A 20,139-nucleotide genomic window follows, 5' to 3' on the forward strand; every position below is an offset into this window, starting at 1 on the left:
GAAAGCAAAGCATAAACTACAGTTCTGTCCTCGTGGGCGCTGAGCCCAGCTTCGCTTCACAGTTATTAAGAGGTTATAAGCAGATAACATAACTACAGATCCAGTCATGCTTGATAAAAATAAATATGGTATCGGAAGGTAAAAAAACGGCTAATATACCAGATGAACTGAGGAATGGCACATTTACATTACACTATACATATGCAAGTCACATTTGGAACCAAAATATAAACATTTCAGCTAAATAAAGTTAAACTGTTAGAATGCCACTTTATTTTCTGGTGCTCTCAGCTTCGTACTCATTCACTGTGTCTGTAAACGCTATACGAACCAACAAACTATTCCGAAGGTATCCAGTTCCTTCACTCCAGCTCTATTTGTGCAACACTGAGATAGTTTCGCTTTCAAAGCATAGTGCGACTCTGATCAAGTTTCAGTCTAGGGAAAAGTACTGGTTCAAAACAATAACATCCTAAAGTTAACAGAAATGACAGGCCCTCCTGTACGTCTGTTGAATTAACTGTAGTTTAGTTTTAACTCCTCATACATTTTGCTGTTAAAACTGACAAATGACGATACAACAGGGCAAGTGGATATTTAGGACAAGCAGCACAATATCCAAGATTCTGCAACAGTATCATTTCAAAACCTTGTATCTCCAAAATGTAGGTTTACAGGAGAAGGAAAAAACCTACTTTACTTTTAATGTAAGTCAATGGAACCAGAATTTTTTCCAAGTCATTTTTGGCCATTTCTTTTGGTCCATTGGTCATGAAATTTATAGACAATGTAAAGGGCAAAAACTGAAAAACGACAAAACTGGAGACATGAGGTTTTATCCTGACAGCAGCGACAGTTTTGGGCTTTGTCAGAGTGTTTTTTACTGTGTGCTGTGAGCCGATTACAGTTCCAGATCTGTGTTTCTGTGAGTGTCTTGGATGAATTAAGGTATTCATGTAAACCAACACTATTTTGGTCAAAATGACGCAGGCTAACTTGCATGGACCAGTTTCCCAGACCCAGATTAAGTCTAAGCCTAGACTAAAAGGTAATTCGCCACTGACACTAGGGATGCCTTATACTTGAATCATATTAATATTGGCAAATACTTGCTTTAAAAAACATTATGGACATCAGACAGATGTTCATATTCAAGTGATATTTCAAAGCAACTTTAGATACTTTAGAAAAGCAGAGTGTTTAAGCAAGACTGGGCTGTTAGGCTAAAATGTCTGTATTTAAATAATATTACTGCGCTTACAATTCTATAAAAATGAATGTTACATTTCTCCATATTGCTAAACTAGGAAGATGTAGTTCCAATTTCTATATTTTAAAAATCCACACCGATCAGGCACAAGATTATGACCACCTCCTTGTTTCTACACTCATTGTCCATTTTATCAGCTCCACTTACTATATAGGTGCACTTTGTAGTTCTACAGTTACAGACTGTAGTCCATCTGTTTCTCTGCATACTTTGTTAGCCCCCTTTTACCCTGTTCTTCAGTGGTCAGGACCCCCATGGACCCTCACAGAGCAGGTACTATTTGGGTGGTGGATCATTCTCAGCACTGCAGTAACACTGACGTGGTGGTGGTGTGTTAGTGTGTGTTGCGCTGGTCTGTGTGGATCAGACACAGCAGTGCTGCTGGAGTTCACCTCAGTGTCACTGCTGGACTGAGAATAGTCCACCAACCAAAAATATCCAGCCAGCAGCATCCTGTGGGCAGCGTCCTGTGAGCACTGATGGACTAGAGGATGACCAACACAAACTGTGCAGCAGCAGATGAGCTATCATCTCTGACTTTACATCTACAAGGTGGACTGACAAGGTAGGAGTGTCTAATAGAGTGGACAGTGAGTGGACACAGAGTTTAAAAACTCCAGCAACACTGCTGTGTCTGATCCACTCAGACCAGCACACCACACACTAACACACCACCAGTCAGTGTTACTGCAGTGCTGAGAATGATCCACCACCCAAATACTACCTGCTCTGTGAGGGTCCATGGGGGTCCTGACCACTGAAGAACAGGGTAAAAGGGGGCTAACGTACACAGAGAAACAGATGGACTACAGTCTGTAACTGTAGAACTACAAAGTGCACCTATATAGTAAGTGGAGCTGATAAAATGGACAATGAGCGTAGAAACAAGGAGGTGGTCTTAATGTTATGCCGGTGTATCTGCATCGGGTACTGGTATCAGCATCAGCAAATGTACATGAAAAATATCAGATACTGACATCCAATACTGGTGCATCCCAAATTGGTACTGCAGTTTAGTCCAGAGAGGCTTAATCCATGTCCATGGAGCCGGCCCACAGGTCACATTACAGGTAGAGCAGCGTGTATTTAATGTATCATAATATGTAGTGAAATAGCCTCAATATTAGTCTCAGTACAAGTGTTTAAATTTTGTGCATCCCTAATACCAACACGGTCTCTGACATGGCCCAAAATATGTAGTGTTATTGGTGCTACAGTACTGAGAGGCACGGTGAACGACAGTTTGTCCTTCCCTTAACACAGTTTACACACACACACACACACACACACACACACACACAAAATAAATAAATGTCAGTTATGGCCTGTGATCATATTAGAAGCTATGCAATCTTCCACTACCAGAATTCTCTAGGTGCTGGTTACATATCTGAGTCTGAGGGTTCCCTTTATGCATAGCTTTATTACTGTACAGCATGATACGGCCTCTTATCGTGTTTTGGATGACCTACTATAGGCCACACTACTAGATCATAGTTATTTGCACATAACACTCATTTTTACATCACTCCCACTTAGGAGGCCGCAAAAGACCAAAGTGGTCCGTTTGCCAGACAGCACAATGAGCAGGGAGCAAACAGAGGAAGTATTGCTCCACACTCCAGCCTGGAGCGTACAATTACTCAGCTGAAACTCTACCCCAGAACTGCGCACTGAATGATACTCTATGATCTACTGACCATGGATCTGTTGTGGGATATAGGGAAAAGAAAAAAGGGGGGCGGGGTTACACATACTCAACGACATCAGATGAAATGAAGTGGACAACCCTCAGATTTCTCTTCACTTTGACGTCCTTCTGTCCCTTCATCTGTCCCTTTACGGTTTCTTGAATCTGTCCATGTTGCAACGAAGACTTCTACGTCTCTGCATCTATTCTATGTGCTGTGTTGTGAAGAGGAACATAAAAAGAAAATGAGAGCACTCCAAAAATGCTGGAATGAGAATGTTCTGGTAACAGGGGTGCATGATGACATGTAACGATAAGCTTTTCTGGGCGTATTGTGCATGCTGTCAGGACAAGAACACTGACACTGATCAAACATTAGAAAAATAACATTTTCATGATATACTAAAGCAATAAGCCACGAGAGGCCGTGGGTTACTGCGATTTCATCACGGGGAAGGGTGCCTAAAACTCCCTTCCCCGTGATAAAATCGCAGTAACCCTCGGCCTCTTTTGGCTTATTGCTTTTATAAAACGGTGGCCATCATAAAATATGTTAAAATACACAATGTTTTGGATAAGTCTGTAAGTTATTATTAATAATAATCGACAAAAACAAGTATTCTGCCAAGAAATGTAGTTCCAGTATCATTGCTAAGCAACCATGGACCGCTGAATGAGGAGAAGAACGTTCAGTCGTCAATCATTGTGAACTGCAGACATTTCATTATTTTTTAAAAAAAAATTTATATAACAGTGAACGTATGATAACTCAGCACTGTTAAATGCAAGTACTTTAGTTTATAAGTACTTTTTGGTCACCAAATTCTTCAGTCTGACGACACCACTTTTCTCACGCTGGGGCTGAATCTCAAACGGCTCCCTGCTCCCTACATAGTGCACTACGTAGGAATTTAAACACAGACTCCTGCAGCCCAACAGTGCAAAATATAGCTATAAATGTTCATTTGGGGTTCATTTGGGATTCATACTCGACAGACATGCACTATTTACAGCAGAGGCTAGAATTTCTAAACTTACTGTTACACAGCAAACTATTTAGGGAGTACGGAGCCGTTTGGGATTCAGGCTGGGTTTGACACTACTTCTGACCGAAACACGGACATTTGAAGCGTGTAACCCATTCAGGTGACGTTCTTTACACTTTCACTTTCATTTGCCGTTTTCCAGTGAATCATATCGTGAGTACTTTAATTCAAGCCTGTGATATTAATGTTGGCTAGCTGACCAGCCTGGTTCTAGATAAGAAAATAAGTTTTCAGCTGCTCAGTTTAAACGGGTTCTTACTTCATCGGTACACTCAGTGCTCTGTGTGATCAGCATTACAGTTAAAGATTAATCCATTAATAGCAGAAGGGTTTTTCGTGCTGTGGCGCAGTGATACAGAGTTCAGCTGTTGTGAGGCGGTCATAGCCATGGTATATCGTGGATTTTACAACGGCTTTGAACTGGGCTCAGCCAATCAGATTTTAGGACCGGAACTATCCGTTTTATAAATCACAGTATTTCATGATATCATATCTTTGCCACATCGTGCACTCAAATTTTGGAAGCTTTGCTGTACTCACATTGCTTGGGTATCCTAAGGGCTTCGGTGTCTCCGGACAGCACTTGGTGCATGACACCCCGGAACTGGTACAGCAGCTTCAGGCTCTTTTCCTCACCGACACATGGGTCATAGAATCCAGGCAAACCAGCCTGTGAGGCAAGAGATAAGACCTGTTATAAGCTAAACAGGCTGATAGTATTAGTGTGACTAGATGATCAAATGGTACTGTGATGGACGAGATGGTTGTCATATGCCTGACCTTTGAAGCCTCAGTGAGGATGAGCTTGGAATCCTTCACCAGGCACTGCAGAGGCACCGTCACATCAATGACCTTTGCCCGCTCCTGTTTCTGGCTGTTGTCAGTCACAAACTTGCCATACCAGGCATTTAAGATGATAAGACCTGTGAAGAAAGCATGTAGTAAAATACAGAATGACCCGTTTTTAAATTACTCTGCTTTACTGAGAGCTCTATTATTTTTCCCCTTGTTTGCTTCATGGTTATCAGCTCACCACAGCTGATACTTTATTAAGTGACCTTGAGCTTTGAAAAGGTGCTATATACTTATACATTTTAGGGTGTAGTGAATTCATAATTGTGCTGTTGTTATGGTGGAATTTCCAGAGGATCATAACCAAGACATGAACAGAAACAACCCAACCATGGCACACATTTATGAAACTTCTTGGAGTAATAATAATGATCTAGGATCAGTTTATGCTTTTTTATGTAACACTGAATAAAATTCCATGACGTGATGAGACCAGATCTTAAATTAAGCAATACAACACGAGAGGGAGTGTGTTATACGCGATAACACATGACCTCTAGTGTTCTATTGCTTTTATACAACAGTTAAATAAATAAAGTAATAAATTAATAAACTGGGCCGTGAGCGCGGCATTTAATATGTTTTAATGTTCACAGTTCCTTCACCAAATTATAGCTACTTAACAAGCAGCTGATTCCAGGTTGTTTAGCTGTTCTTCTGTCACAGCTGCCGACTGAAAAGCTGCTCAGTGGTGATGACAGTTTGGGAATTCAGTGTCGTCACATCTTCAGAGTCTGACCAAATCGGCTGTCGGTCAAATGTGATCTTAAAAGTGTCCATTTTCTGTTTGTGGCAAAGTAAGAAGTGAAAACGTTCAAATGGCTTGAGCGTCTCCTACAGCTGTCAAACTCGTTGCTTAGCAACAGCGTCTTAGCGGAGTTATATTGTGAAAAAACCGTGATGTTATGGTGAAATAACAGCACAGTTAGAACCAATCAGCTTGCATGGCTGGGACTGTTGTAGAATCAGTGTTCTAACTCTGAGATGCCTGATAAATGTGGGCCACTACTTCAAAATTTCATTTGACAGGAATTTAACCCAAAAATTAGAAGCTTTTAGTGACCCAAAAAAGGTTTCTCTGCACATATCATACCCATTTTGGACTCCTCTGCTTCAATGATTCTTCTCACTGACTCTTGCATTAGCAACACCTAGGAAAAAAAAACAACATAATTTACTAATTCTGCAGAAGCTCAACATCGTAACCATTACCTTAACAACAACTCACTGCAGATTCGGCCTCGTGCTTCTTCTTGGCAATATCTGAAGCAGAGTCGACTCTTTGCTTCTCCAGCTCCCTAGACAGAGTAAAAGTAACGTAAATGATTTCACAACTGGGATTAACGGCATTATCATTACAAAAGATATGATTACAGCACAGTGCCTGAAAGCAAACTTACTGTTCCTTCTGGGCGCGTACATAAGGTGTGATTATAAGTTTCTGAACTGCTAAATAGACGACAACAGGGCCCACAGTGGCGTAAAATACAGCGCTGGGTAAAATTTGGTCTGTCAGGTGGATGGGGAAGAGGTAGGTTTGACTGGCCCGATTCAACCTGGGGAGCGCAAAGAACATACAAGAACTCAATAAGTCAGAGAGTCTGACCAGACTGACACTGTCAAACATTAACTGCATCTCATACAAAATTAAAATCTTCAACAGCCCAACATTTAACAATGAGGTAAAAGTGAAAGGACTCTTCGGTACTCTAAGTAGAACCAAAGGGTTAGAATTTATTATTTATGCCAGGCTATTTTAAAGCAGGTTTCAGCTCAAAACTCTTCACTTTCTTATGTAACCACATGAATAATCCTTAGTAATAGGAAAGATGACCCTTTAGCAATGGTGGACGAAGTACACAAATCATGTACTTGAGTTAAAGTAGAGATACCCAAGGTAAAATATCACTCCAGTAAAAGCAGAAAGTTCCTCCCTTTAGACCTCCACTTGAGTAAAGTACAAAAGTATTTGCCTTCAAATGTACTTAAGTATCGAAAGTAAAAGTACTAAAAGATTAATTATGACTCATTTTAGGTGAAAATACTCCAGTGTCACTCTTGGTAAACCATTTTTTTAATAGATTGTCATTAATTAGCCTGACACTGATGTCTATTAAAATGATCGTAAGCACAAAATACTGAAGGCAAACAGTTTCCATTAGGTAGAACTGAGTGACTCTGAAATAACTTTTTACAAACAAGCAAAGTTTCAGTTTAAGATTTATTTAACTTAGTTTAAATAAAAATAAAAAAGTTTAAGTTTAATAAAAACTTGCTTTAAACACAGGATCACAAATGAGTTTTCCTTTACTAAACTGCATCTGTAGGTCTCTGTTCATAAACATAAACTATCCAAAACAAATTTACTATAAAATGAAATAGCGTTTAGTGTATAATTTTAGAAAAAAGAAACACGTCAGTCACAACTGCATATGTGTACAAATTTCTATATTGTGGTCTATTTACACAAAGTTAGGTTAGTTCATCATTTATGTTGAATAGACACTTCCAAAATTTTACGCTGCTGCACTGATGCTGAACCGTGTGCTGCACTGCGTTTTTACTTCTTACTTTGCGCACAAACAGAAAATGGACACTTTTAATGGATACTTCTTTTCCCCTCAAAACAAAGTGAGCGCTGTGCCGATTGGTGTTCTTGCTTCGCGCTTCTTTTGTTTTCACGTTACGTTTTTATACACACATAAACTAAAAGGAACGACAGATTTCTCATAATGTAGTGCAGTAAAAAGTAAGATATTTGACTCTGAAATGTGGTGGAGTGAAAGTTAAAAGTCGCCCAAAATGGAAAAACCTCAGTGAAAGTACAGATACATGAAAAAACGACTTAAGTACAGAAACGAATTACATTTACTTCATTACTGTCCACCACTGCCCTTTAGGAATGAGGTCAAATGAGTTTTCTTGGTCTTGCAAGCTATGGATGATAGGCGTGATAGGGAAATTTGAATAAATACACCCTTAATTAATGAGTAAATAGATTAGAATATGTGATTAAATATCAAATAGTTAAGCATTGGCTAAAAGGATATATTAATGTCTTACTAAGAGGCAATATAGGATGCATTAGGCCATAGTCTGCCTGTTCGGGGGCTTTCCAAAGTAGATGAACTTAGATGACCTTACTTGCAGGTGCACGCTCAGTGAACTCATATGAGTCCTTATGATATATGGTTCAGTGGGGCCAACTGAACATACAAACTGGCTGAGAAGAGCTTTTGAGAAGGAGTGTCGTATACATGAGACACATTATGTAAACCTAATGTAGGGGTTTTGTATGCAATGGGACCAAATGGAACACAGAAAACTGTCAGAACACTGTATTTGTGCAGTTGGGTCTCTCGAGACCCTGTGCCATCTGATGCTGGAATAAAGAAGAAGCCCTTTTCCCTTTTTCCACGAACTCAGCATCTGAAGACTTTTTTCCTTTTGACATCTTTTGAGAACTTAGAATTAAAACAGTTCTTAGTGTTAGTGTTTAGCCGGTATTAAAGATTTCTTCTTTATTTAATAACATTATGTTGGAGGCCTGGGGTTGAAGGCGATAGCCCTTGGTACCGACAGGCGTCACAACATTCGTTCATTGTTACTGTGCATCAGTAGACAGAGAGCCTAACCTGATTTTAAGGGAGACTCCTTGGGGTACCCCAATGGTGACTGTTGCTGACAGCACACTATGCCTGCTGATCTTCCTCTCTGCGCCATATTCCACCACTGTCCCAAAGAAGCCAGTCCTGAAGCAGGAAAGCATCAAGATCAGAAAAGGATTAGACACTGTGTTCTTACATTTGAGCTTTTAATGCTTAGTTTATATCAGTGGCCCCAGCCCTGATCCTGGAGTATTACTGACATACATATTTTAGTGTTTGCCCTGCTCTAACATGCCTGATCTAACAAATCAGCTGATTAAAAAGCCATTTCTCAGCTGAAATTGGTGTGTTAAAGCAAAGAAAACAGCAGAGAAAAAGCAGAGAAATGTCCAGAACAGAGGTTCACCAGGACTAGGGTTATGAACACAACATTGTTTTATGAAACCATCAGAGAGGATGAAGCCTACTTGACAGAACCCTTGACCTTGGTCTGGTCTTCATCTTGGAATTTGTACTGATAGCTCATCATCAAGTACGAATGGGGCACACCAAGCTGTGCAACAGAAAGAATAGGGGAGTGGGTCATTTTCTCATTTGCTTTCAAACAGTCTTTCACTTTCCTCAGCTAAGTCATGGTGTGCATGCCTCACCTGTAGGGCCAGGGTGAAATGGCTGGTCTTGGTGTCTCGTACAATGCTGGTGGTCATGGCTGATTCACTGCCCCAACGCCACTGCAGGTAACCCATAGTATTCTGGTCCAAGTGCCGAGCCATCATGGTGCTGGCACTGGGCCGCACGCCACGTGAGGAAAACTGCATGCCGCACTGAGCGGTCACAAAGCTAGCAGGCACATGAACACGAGAGAGAATAATTGTGTATATTAATGACCATGTTAATACCAATAAATAAACCATACTATTAAATAAACAGTTTGGGAAAAATACAAAGTTCACAGTTTTCCTCTATTATCCCAAATGTAGCCAAGACATGTTTGGAGCTCAGAAGTTTGCTTTTTGGTTTTGCACTGGAGCTGCAAAGCTAATGTAGCCAATAGGTACCTGCATGCCTCAAAATAGACAGATGCAATCCCCAAAATAATTGCTTGTGAAGTTTCTGACACTATATTACATACTGTAATATATTAAATTGGACAAAAGTACATTGCACAGCAAAAAAATGGCAACCATCTTGCATCACACGTCTGTACTTTTAATTTTATAATGAATGCTAATTGATGGAGCATAATGTTTGATTACTTGGCAGCCACTTTAGCCTCATAGCTCAAGTGGAACACCAAAGAAGCAAACTCTGGACAACAAATGTGTCTTGGCTGATCGACTTTGTGTCGGGTAAGAGGCAAACAGCGAAAACCTGATTATTCAATTAGGATTTATACCAAATGTCCCTTTCACTCTTACAAAAAACATGCTCACTAACCAGCGTGCGGTCACATTCCGGAAGACTTTCATTCCAAAAAGAGGTCCCCGAATGTCTCCTGCCCCAAACTCCAGCTGAACACATAGCCATGAAAGAGAGGAAAAAAAGAGATAAGTCAGACAACACAAGATAACAGTTCTTATCTTCAAGTGAGATATGAATGTGATAGAATCCTACCTCTCCCCAACCCCTTGTAGAGGTGACCCGTCGCAAACACAGGTTGATATTACCTCCGCCATTACCGTTGTGTGTGGTCAGAGAGCCTGAGAGGACGGCTGTGTCTGTGGTGGTTAAGGGGGCCTAGAATATATAAACACAGCCATGTACTCTGTAATAAAAACAAGGTCAGGCTGTACTCTATAATAAGAGCGTAGCCCAACACACATCCAGCACGTAGCGTAAGTACGCAGAGTGGTCATAAGGCTTCATTTACCTCGATAGACTGTGATATGTGCATCCTGTTGATCTCAATGTGTGGGAACCCTCCTCCCGGCATTTCCTCAAAATCCTCCTCGTAGCGGTCAAACAGGTCTGTGGCATCTATGCCCACACTTATGGTCCCCTAAATAAACAAAAACATACAGAGTAGTTGCAACCACTGGGGAGGGTCCCTTAAGGGCACATCTCAGTACATCTCAGTACCTTTAGTCAGGGAACATATCTGTACCATAATCCACTGAAATGATATTTTCTAAGCTGTACTGTGACTCCACACACCCCGTCTCGTCTCCAGGCTTATTTTACTGTTCTGTTTTAAAACATTTGGTTATGAAAAGGTACAAATATGAACTTTTCACTTGGAAAAAACATATTTTAGGTACACAGTTAGACCTTAAAACCACTGTTGTACCTTTGAGGGAACATTTACATTGTTTGTACACTGAAGAAGGAAAAATGTACCTGCAAAGCACCTTTATTTCTAACAGTTTAATGAGCAATATATATATTTCACTCAGAGGTTTGAGTCATCATGAGAGAGAAAGCAAACAAACTCAATATCTCAGTATCTCAACTACTAGTCCACGTTCCATTACTTTAGAACATTTTCTCACTACAGATGTCCTGATGTGATCTAAAAGAAAGTCGATCAATCAATTTAATGGATCAGTATTAGGTATATTTAGATCTAAGGCTTTTTTACCCCCTTGTGCACCATTTACGCCACTGTTGTAGAGGTTCCATAAAGACATTATCCACTGAGGCACATTTTCAGAAGTTTACAAGTAGTTTAAATGTCTGCAGTGTGGAACTATTTTAATGGGGGAAATAAAAACTTCTGCACTTCTGATTTAACTGTAGTTAAGGTAGCTGCCTTGGCCAAAACCTGGTTAAACTAGCCAGACAGAAAACGTGAGTGTATCTGAAACATTTAGTAGTCAGACCAGCAGGTAACAGCAGGATCAAAGCCAAGAGAATCTGAAATATAAAATTACTGTATTCAATACACCACAAAAATCTATATCACTTCAAAATGTGTCACTGTGCAATGATGAAAATGAGGTGATCTCACTGGATAGCATTTTTAAGTAACTGGCAACCTAGCATATTTTACCTAAACTAGATTGGTTGTCTAACTTAATGTAGATGAAGTGCACAGTTTGTGTCAGTATTATCTACTAATCTATACCCAGATATTCAATATAAAAGGGCCCATATCCTACATATTTTTGTATTTTCTCCCCCTGAGCTCTGCTTATGATGTTTGTATGGTTTGTGTACCAAAACAGCCATAATTCATCTTTACATACAAGTAAACAGGCTGTTTTTGTTACTGTACTTTTAACTGTTTTTGTTTAACTGTACCTGATGTATGTAAAAAAAACCTCATTCAAAAAGTAATTTGAGCTGAAACACTTTTTATAACATCAGTCTGATTTGCTGGGATATAAGCTGAGGGATATAGGTATAAGCTGAGGGATATAGTTATAAGCTGAGGGGTACAGGTATAAGCTGAGGGATAAAGGTATAAGCTGAGGGATAAAGGTATAAACTGAGGGGTATAGGTATAAGCTGAGGGATATAGGTATAAACTGAGGGGTATAGGTATAAGATGGGGGATATAGGTATAAGATGGGGGATATAGGTATAAGCTGAGGGATAAAGGTATAAGATGGGGGATATAGGTATAAGATGGGGGATATAGGTATAAGCTGAGGGATATAGGTATAAGATGGGGGATATAGGTAAAAGATGGGGGATATAGGTATAAGATGAGGGGATATAAGTATAAGCTGGGGGATATAGGTATAAGCTGAGGGATATAGGTAAAAGATGGGGGATATAGGTATAAGATGGGGGATATCGGTATAAGCTGAGGGATATAGGTATAAGATGGGGGATATAGGTAAAAGATGGGAGATATAGGTATAAGATGGGGGATATAGGTAAAAGATGGGGGATATAGGTATAAGATGGGGGATATCGGTATAAGCTGAGGGATATAGGTATAAGATGGGGGATATAGGTATAAGCTGAGGGATATAGGTATAAAATGGGGGATATAGGTATAAGATGGGGGATATAGGTATAAATTGAGGGGTATAGGTATAAACTGAGGGATATAGGTATAAGATGGGGGATATAGGTATAAACTGAGGGGTATAGGTATAAGATGGGGGATATAGGTATAAGATGGGGGATATAGGTATAAACCGAGGGGTACAGGTATAAGATGAGGGGTATAGGTATAATCTGGGGGATACAGGTAAATGCTCTGGTTTTTATGATATCACAGAAGCAATGGATTCAAAACGGTCAGTTCTTAAAGCTTAGTTTCCATGTATGGACTGCATGTACTGGGGAGTGAATAGTATGTTTTGACACTTTAGGAATGTTTACATACTACATCAATGCAAACATGGTCAATTTAAAGTACTCAAATGGGACTAAAGGCAAAAGAACTTTATCAGGAAATTCCTAATTATCATAACCATCATAAGCTCAGTTACCACTACAGTAGCCTTATCCATAGCTGGTCTTACACAGATCTCTGATGTTATTCTAATTAGAAGAGTAGCTTTTCGATGTTTGACACTTATTTGAACCACTATTTATTAAATGATGTTTTGGTTTGGGTTTTCACTTGGATGTACAGAATGTTATTTAATGCACTTCTGTGTTTTGCAGTGACATTTTATAAACCTGAACCTCGAAACTTGAATCGGCTGGCCAAGGTGACTGTTATTGCCATGTGACAATGAAACATCAAACCAGGGACGCTGTTTTTAGACGAGCTCACCCCCTCCGGGTCACCAGCTTGATCATTAATTGATCTCTTCGAAACCACCAGCAAACTAGTGCCATTTCCAAGTGAACTCTGTTATGCCACAGGCCTGACTGTGAAGTGCTTTAATCAAAGCAGAACAGCGTGAGCTACCTTGGGATTAGTTCTCTGCTGTAGCCTCCTCTCGTCCCTCTCCCTCTGCAGGCGCTCATACTCCTCCCTGATCTCTGCAGGGGTTCTTTTCCTCTCCACGATCTAAAAATAACAAAGACTCCTTAATCTGCCATTCACTGCTATTTACAACACCGTTCAGAAGTTTGGATCCCATATTTTCAACAAAAAATAATTGTTGCAAATAAATGTAGAAAACTATTCTAATATGTTTGTCCTGAAAAACTTCAAAAGTTTCAAATGATTACTAGGCAATAAATAACTTAATTAATTAATTAATTAATTAATAAAATAAAATAAAATAAAATAAAATAAAAATAAAAATATGAGATGTCCAGTGTCCAGAATGATGAAGAAAGCTGTAAATGATTCTAAGTTTTTCACTGATCAGGCTTAATATTATGACCACCTCAGTGTTACTGCTGGACTGAGAATAGTCCACCAGCCAAAAATATCCAGCCAACAGCGTCCTGTGACCACTGATGAAGGACTAGAGGATGACCAACACAAACTGTGCTCAGTGGTCAGGACCCCCATGGACCCTCACAGAGCAGGTACTATTTGGGTGGTGGATCATTCTCAGCACTGCAGTAACACTGACGTGGTGGTGGTGTGTTAGTGTGTGTTGTGCTGGTCCGAGTGGATCAGACACAGCAGAGCTGCTGGAGTTTTTAAACACCTCAGTGTCACTGCTGGACTGAGAATAGTCCACCAACCAAAAATATCCAGCCAACAGCGTCCTGTGGGCAGCGTCCTGTGACCACTGATGAAGGACTAAGGATGACCAACACAAACCGTGCAGCAGCAGATGAGCTATCGTCTCTGACTTTACATCTACAAGGTGGACTGATGAGGTAGGAGTGTCTAATAGAGTGGACAGTGAGTGGACACAGTGTTTAAAAACTCCAGCAGCACTGCTGTGTCTGATTCACTCAGACCAGCACAACACACACTAACACACCACCACCACATCAGTGCTGAGAATGATCCACCACCCAAATACTACCTGCTCTGTGAGGGTCCATGGGGGTCCTGACCACTGAAGAACAGGGTAAAAGGGGGCTAACAAAGTATGCAGAGAAACAGATGGACTACAGTCTGTAACTGTAGAACTACAAAGTGCACCTATATAGTAAGCGGAGCTGATAAAATGGACAATGAGTGTAGAAACAAGGAGGTGGTCGTAATGTTTTTCCTGATTGGTGTATATTACTTATCATTGAATAACTTCTTGTTGTATTGAGTAAAGCTTCTAGAAATATGCTGTCTACTTTATAATATTTAAACCTGCACTGTACAAACCTGTTCATCTGAGCATCAGTGATATTTGGCCTTCAGATCTTACCTCCCATCCTTCCACTTCCAGTCCTTTCTTCCCAAAAATGTCATATATGGCTCGAGACTGTGGGTCACTAAGGACTAAGCAGAGTGAAGATGGATAGTGTTGATTTGAAAGACAATGTAATTCAGTTCCAGCACACCAGGGCTTACATCAACAGTCTAAGTGTATAAAGTGCAGTAAAAGTGCAGGTGTGAGTGACCTTCATAAGCTCTGTGAACGAGGTTGAATAGCTGCTCGGCCTGCCTCTTGAGCTCAGGGTCTCTGTGCTTGTCTGGGTGGTACAGCATGCAGAGCCGCCGGTAGGAGCACTTCAACTCCTCCTGGCTCGCCTGGGGATCAACATCACAGCAGCTTTAAAAGAACAACTTACAAAGCCTACAAAAACAGAAGAGGTTAAGGACCACCCACCAACACTCAAGCTCTTGGATGTAACCACAGCAAGCATACAAGTCCTAGTTGAGCATGTTTTTATAGTTCTACTGTGTTTAAAACAGCTTTAAAAATGCTCATCTTGCAGACTCTTTCACAAAATGTCTACTGGTTGAAGTCTACTAGATATTTTTCACTAAATGCTATTGTGTCAAAACAGATAAGTAGGTAAAAAATATTAAAGATAGAGACATCCTCTGGTTTTTTTGTACAACTTTCAGTTTCTAAAGATGTAATGATTTCAATACGGTATCAAAACATAAAAAAATAAACAGGTGAAACGGTTATATGTGATAATGACATGCGAGCCATGAGCTCATACACTCTTATGAAGAGCGTGCTTTTCCTCTCTGCTCTTGATTTTGAGGTAAAAAGGAGGACTACTTTCACAGGAGCGATGATGTGCCCTCATTGTGGGCTTGTTTGTTTAATTTTCTCACGCAATATAATCATATTAAGTTCTTCATTTGCTCCAGTTCGTTAAACGTATTGTGCAACGCCTCTCAGGGATATTAGATTTAACTAAAACTGATACAAAAACAAAAACTAGCAATGAAAAAATTCACTCCTTAACTGTAATAAAAATAAAGAAGTTTTTAAAAAGACAAAACCTGATTCAAAACTATAACGTCCACTACAAAAATTAAAGGAAATTAAATGAATGAGAAAAAAAGTCTTGGTTTTTTTCAGTGCGTGAAAGAAAGTTTAGAAGGGGATCCTTTCTGTGTTTGGCTGGAGCCGAACAATTCTCTGTTTACTGATATTTCTTCTACGTTGATCAGATGCTTCCCATAACAGTGTTCATCATCATATTAAAAACTACAACTAGATAAAAACTATACTAAAACTATTACTTTTTCAGAAAATAATACATGAATAATAAACTATTAATGCACCCTTAAAACTAACTAACTGAAAACAAAAACCAAAATGAAAAACTAAAAATAAAAACTAACTACATTTTTAAAACTTATAATAACCCTGATGCCTGTGAAAAGTGAGACTCGTACTGAAGTACAATAGGATATGTTGTACCATTGCACTACTACTATTGTTGTATTGTTTATAGCAGCTAAACTGCATTTATCCCTATTGTGCACCAGGATGTGGTGCTTTAAATCTTGTTTTGAAATAAAATATGTGTTCTGAGTTAAACTGATCTGTGTAGCATATTTGAGCTAGAGAAGACATTTCTGGCAAATATAGCACTGAAAACTGACCCCAGAAGAATTAAAAATCACACAAAATCTGAAACTAAGTGTATCGTTACACCTCTCTTTTTCACGCTGTCACCTCTATGGACATACAGTGAAAAAATTACTGAGCCCCTCTGACATCTTTCAGCTTTCTGAGATATTCACGGGTTAAATTTTAGTAAATATCATAAATATTAACTGTATAACAAATATAAATATTATAAAGGTTATAAACATTTAATTATAATATAATATGTATATTACAGTATTATAATGAGTAATAGTATCTCACGGTGACTGTGTTATTTAACCTTTTCAACTCCTTGGGACCACCGGTGGCTCCAAAACACACTTCGTCATATTCTTCGTAACAGATTTCATAAGCTACATTCAAAAGGTGGGGGTCGTATGAGAGCTGTAACTCGTCTTTCCAGTCAAATAGATAAAATAAATAATTTTAAACCCTTATAATAAAAAAATGCTGAACTCACAATTTTTTTTTCTACTGAAAGTCGACCCATTTTTCCACAAATCTGGGCTATAAACTATAAACAGATGGCGTCTCTTCAGTGATCTGCTCTGTAAACATTATTTTTTATAAAATAATACAAAGAGCGTCTAAGATTTTTGGCTTTCAGCGGTAAATTGTAAGCATATAGCAATATGTGTGATCATAAAACACATGTTCTGTTAATTTGAGGGGAGCTTTTACAAAAAAATAAATAAATAAAATAAAAAATGACATTTATTTCATGCAGTTACTGAATAATTAGCCTTACAGTTTGGCCATGTAAATTCAGATGGACAAACCAAAACATACCCTGGAGAATAAGAGATTAAAACACATTTAAAAGGTACTACAAAATATTCAGGATGATATTCAGGACATTCTGGACAGCGCAGACCTGCCAATCGACCATAACAGCTGATTTACCATGTGCAAAAAGATGAAATTCGACAATAGCTTTAAACGAACACTTTAAAAAAGACTTCAAAAGCATCTGCGGAGTACAGCAGTGAACGGACGCAGACAGACAGCAGCTTATAGGTTACAGTAACCGATGAGATCTGAAGGGTCAACATTCATCTGAGCTTATGAAGCTTCCGTCACGCAATTCTGCAGCCGCAGGCGCTGGACTGTCCGCGATAAAAGACGTGGGTATGAGTGCATCTCACCTCTCTCCTCACATTCAGGAGCGAATAATAATCTTCGTTGTCTATTTCTAATTCATTTTCCAAGGCAGCTGCCATGTTTCCGCCGCTCGCCCACTCGCCCCGCCTGGAGAAGCCCACTGATGCGGGGCTGCTGCCACCGTGCGTTGCGGAGTGGACGAGTAGTAACGTCAGCCGGTTGCATGTTTAGCTAAGTTACTAAGTTCAGCTTTACACATATTATTTATTAACTTAAAACTCTCCTCACCACAGTTACTATTAACTAGGCAGTATTTCTAAAGCCGCTTTCCTCCATAGATATACATGCCTAGATGCTGCATTGTCTGTTGTTCTCTATCTGAGGCGATACGTCTGCGCGGCCGCCATGTTGGAGAGGTCAAGATCCGCTTGTGAACAAATTCACTTGTACAGAGAGACGAAGAGTCTCAGGATTAAATCGGCCACAACTTCCTTATTACTCAACCGATTTCCACCAAATCTGTTTTGTTATAATCCTCAGACACAGATTAATCTAGGCTGCACGGACCGCTCTCAGTAGCTTTTATTTTTTTTAGTAACTGGTCGTGCTAATTCGCCGTCCGGACCAGCAGGAAAGTATTTAGTCTGCACCTGACGTTAAAACCGAGTTTAACGGTTAAAACACAAACTCACACACATGTCAGCAAATCCATCAATGTGTGAATCACTTCTAATCTTAAATAAAATAAAATAACCCCCCAAAACACACTAAGAAGGACGAAGCTAAAGTTGGCTTCCTATTCGCCAGCTTCTTAATTGTTTGAGTTTTCCCGTTCCACCTTAAATGATGCAGCAGTCACTTTCTGGTGCCTGAAGCTGCACCATTTAAGGTGGAATGGGAAAATTCGACGAAGATGCTGGCAAATAAGAAGCTGATTTCAGGTTTGTGCAAGAAGGTGCTAACGTTAATCTATTATGAATATCGGATTAAGGAATGCTATAATTTGCCACTACAAAGCTTTAACCATCATTGTAAATAAACAACTACTACATAAAGTTAAGATCCCCTGAACTAACTATTAAATAAAATAAGCTTAATATAAAACCAGAGGAAAAACAATCACATCAACAGGTTCTCTGTGCTTCACCGACCACACAGCCATATCTACATAAACATCACACAAACAATACACATCACACAAACATGAGTGTGGATCACTGCGTTATATAATCCTATCCCACTTTCTGAGAGCAACATTCTTGAAACTGTATAATTTGGACAGTACCTTTCCTAAACTGCTGCTCTGTAATGGTACTGAATGCAGTCCAGCAGTGATGTTGACCGCCCTAAAATGGCGGTCTAGGTCTGTACATCTATGGCTTTCCTCTAGAACCAGTGTAGCTAAGTAACAACAAGCACAAGCAAACGGCAAACAAGGTTCGTAGGTAAAGCCTAAGTTACCTGTGTGCTCTGGTTTAATTTCCAGGTCTGTTTTTGATAACCTGAAGCTCTTTTAACAGCTACAACTCCAGACATAATGCCTAGACTTAGAGACTGATTCGTTTTGACTGTTGACTAATAACCGTTATTTTAAAATTCAAAAAAATTAAGCTGTCACGCGAAACAGAGAAACAACTAGCTGTTTAAATAAACCAGCGAGATTATAAATATTTCATTCAGTTCAATATTAAATACCTGACCGTGAACGCACTGTTGGGTTCAGTACTGTTTTATACACTGGCAGTCAAACATAACTGCTCTCATGCAGGTATTTAATACAAGTTACTGATGTTCAGCAGCTTTTAGTGTTGATCCTGTGTGTTCACTTTTCAAAATGTCTGCATAATTAAATGGTTGAGATGTAAACAAAGTCATTCAGAGTGGTTTGGTGTAAAATGCTTCGTTCTAGAGAAACTTACTGAGTCAGAATTGTGTACAGTGGTGGTGATAGGAACCAGACGTCTTAAGTGTTCAGTGCCTCTAAAAGCTACACACAGACAGGTTTTCCATGTTCACTGGTGATGTTGAATTGTAAATAAAATGGTTATATTTGTCTTGTTGATATGGTGACCCCTGGTTCCTATCACCACCACTGTAAAGAAATCTGAGCCTGTAAGTTTGTCTACAAATGAACCATTTCACATCAAACCACTGTCCATGACTTTGTTTACATCTCAATCACTGAATTATGCACTGAATATATTTCCCTTTAAAGGGAAATTCCCTCAATTTTTCCTAATTTCTGCATAAATTAGTTAACATGCTGACGTAACAAAGTCATTCAGAGTAGGGACCAGATGTCGCCATGTCCACAGCACAAATATAGCCATTTTATTTACCATTCAAAACAACTAGTGAGTTTTTATATGTAATGTTGATGATGGTAAAGTAGTTATCTAGAAAGTTAATCTAGAAATCTGGACTTGGTAAGTTTCTCTAGAATGGTACTTTCACTTTGTTTACACCTTAACGACTTAATTATACAGAAATTCTGAAATTTCAATGGGATTCTCCTTTAAAGCAGGAAAAACACAACAAATGATGGACATTCCAACAAGACAATACAAGGTGGCACACAAAACTCAGGCAAAATTTCAAACACATTGATAGCTTGTGGGACTTCGTTGAGAAATATGTGGAGAAGGAAAAACCTAAAAACTATTGATAGTCTTTGTAAAGCAGTGGGAAACTGTTATTTAAAAAATTAAAAACTTTAGGGAAATCTCACCAAGCAGTGTGAGGT

At 39.3% G+C, this 20,139-nt stretch overlaps 1 protein-coding gene across 1 annotated transcript; it reads right to left on the minus strand.

Moving 5' to 3' along the window:
* Positions 1-2,767: 2,767 nt before the first annotated feature.
* On the minus strand, positions 2,768-17,621 carry LOC118800008 (dnaJ homolog subfamily C member 11). Its single transcript, XM_036560158.1, has 16 exons — positions 17,441-17,621; positions 14,839-14,968; positions 14,643-14,716; positions 13,280-13,381; positions 10,337-10,465; positions 10,081-10,203; positions 9,904-9,977; positions 9,117-9,306; positions 8,934-9,019; positions 8,494-8,610; positions 6,259-6,414; positions 6,087-6,156; positions 5,952-6,009; positions 4,787-4,929; positions 4,547-4,676; positions 2,768-3,175 (listed from the first exon to the last, which is right to left on the minus strand). The coding sequence occupies exons 1-16, from the start codon at positions 17,513-17,515 to the stop codon at positions 3,150-3,152; spliced, it is 1,683 nt and encodes a 560-aa protein (XP_036416051.1). The 5' UTR covers positions 17,516-17,621; the 3' UTR covers positions 2,768-3,149.
* Between the last annotated feature and the right edge of the window lie 2,518 nt (positions 17,622-20,139).

The sequence above is a fragment of the Colossoma macropomum genome, unplaced genomic scaffold (genome assembly GCF_904425465.1).
Source record: "Colossoma macropomum unplaced genomic scaffold, Colossoma_macropomum, whole genome shotgun sequence".
Lineage (NCBI taxonomy): Eukaryota > Metazoa > Chordata > Actinopteri > Characiformes > Serrasalmidae > Colossoma > Colossoma macropomum.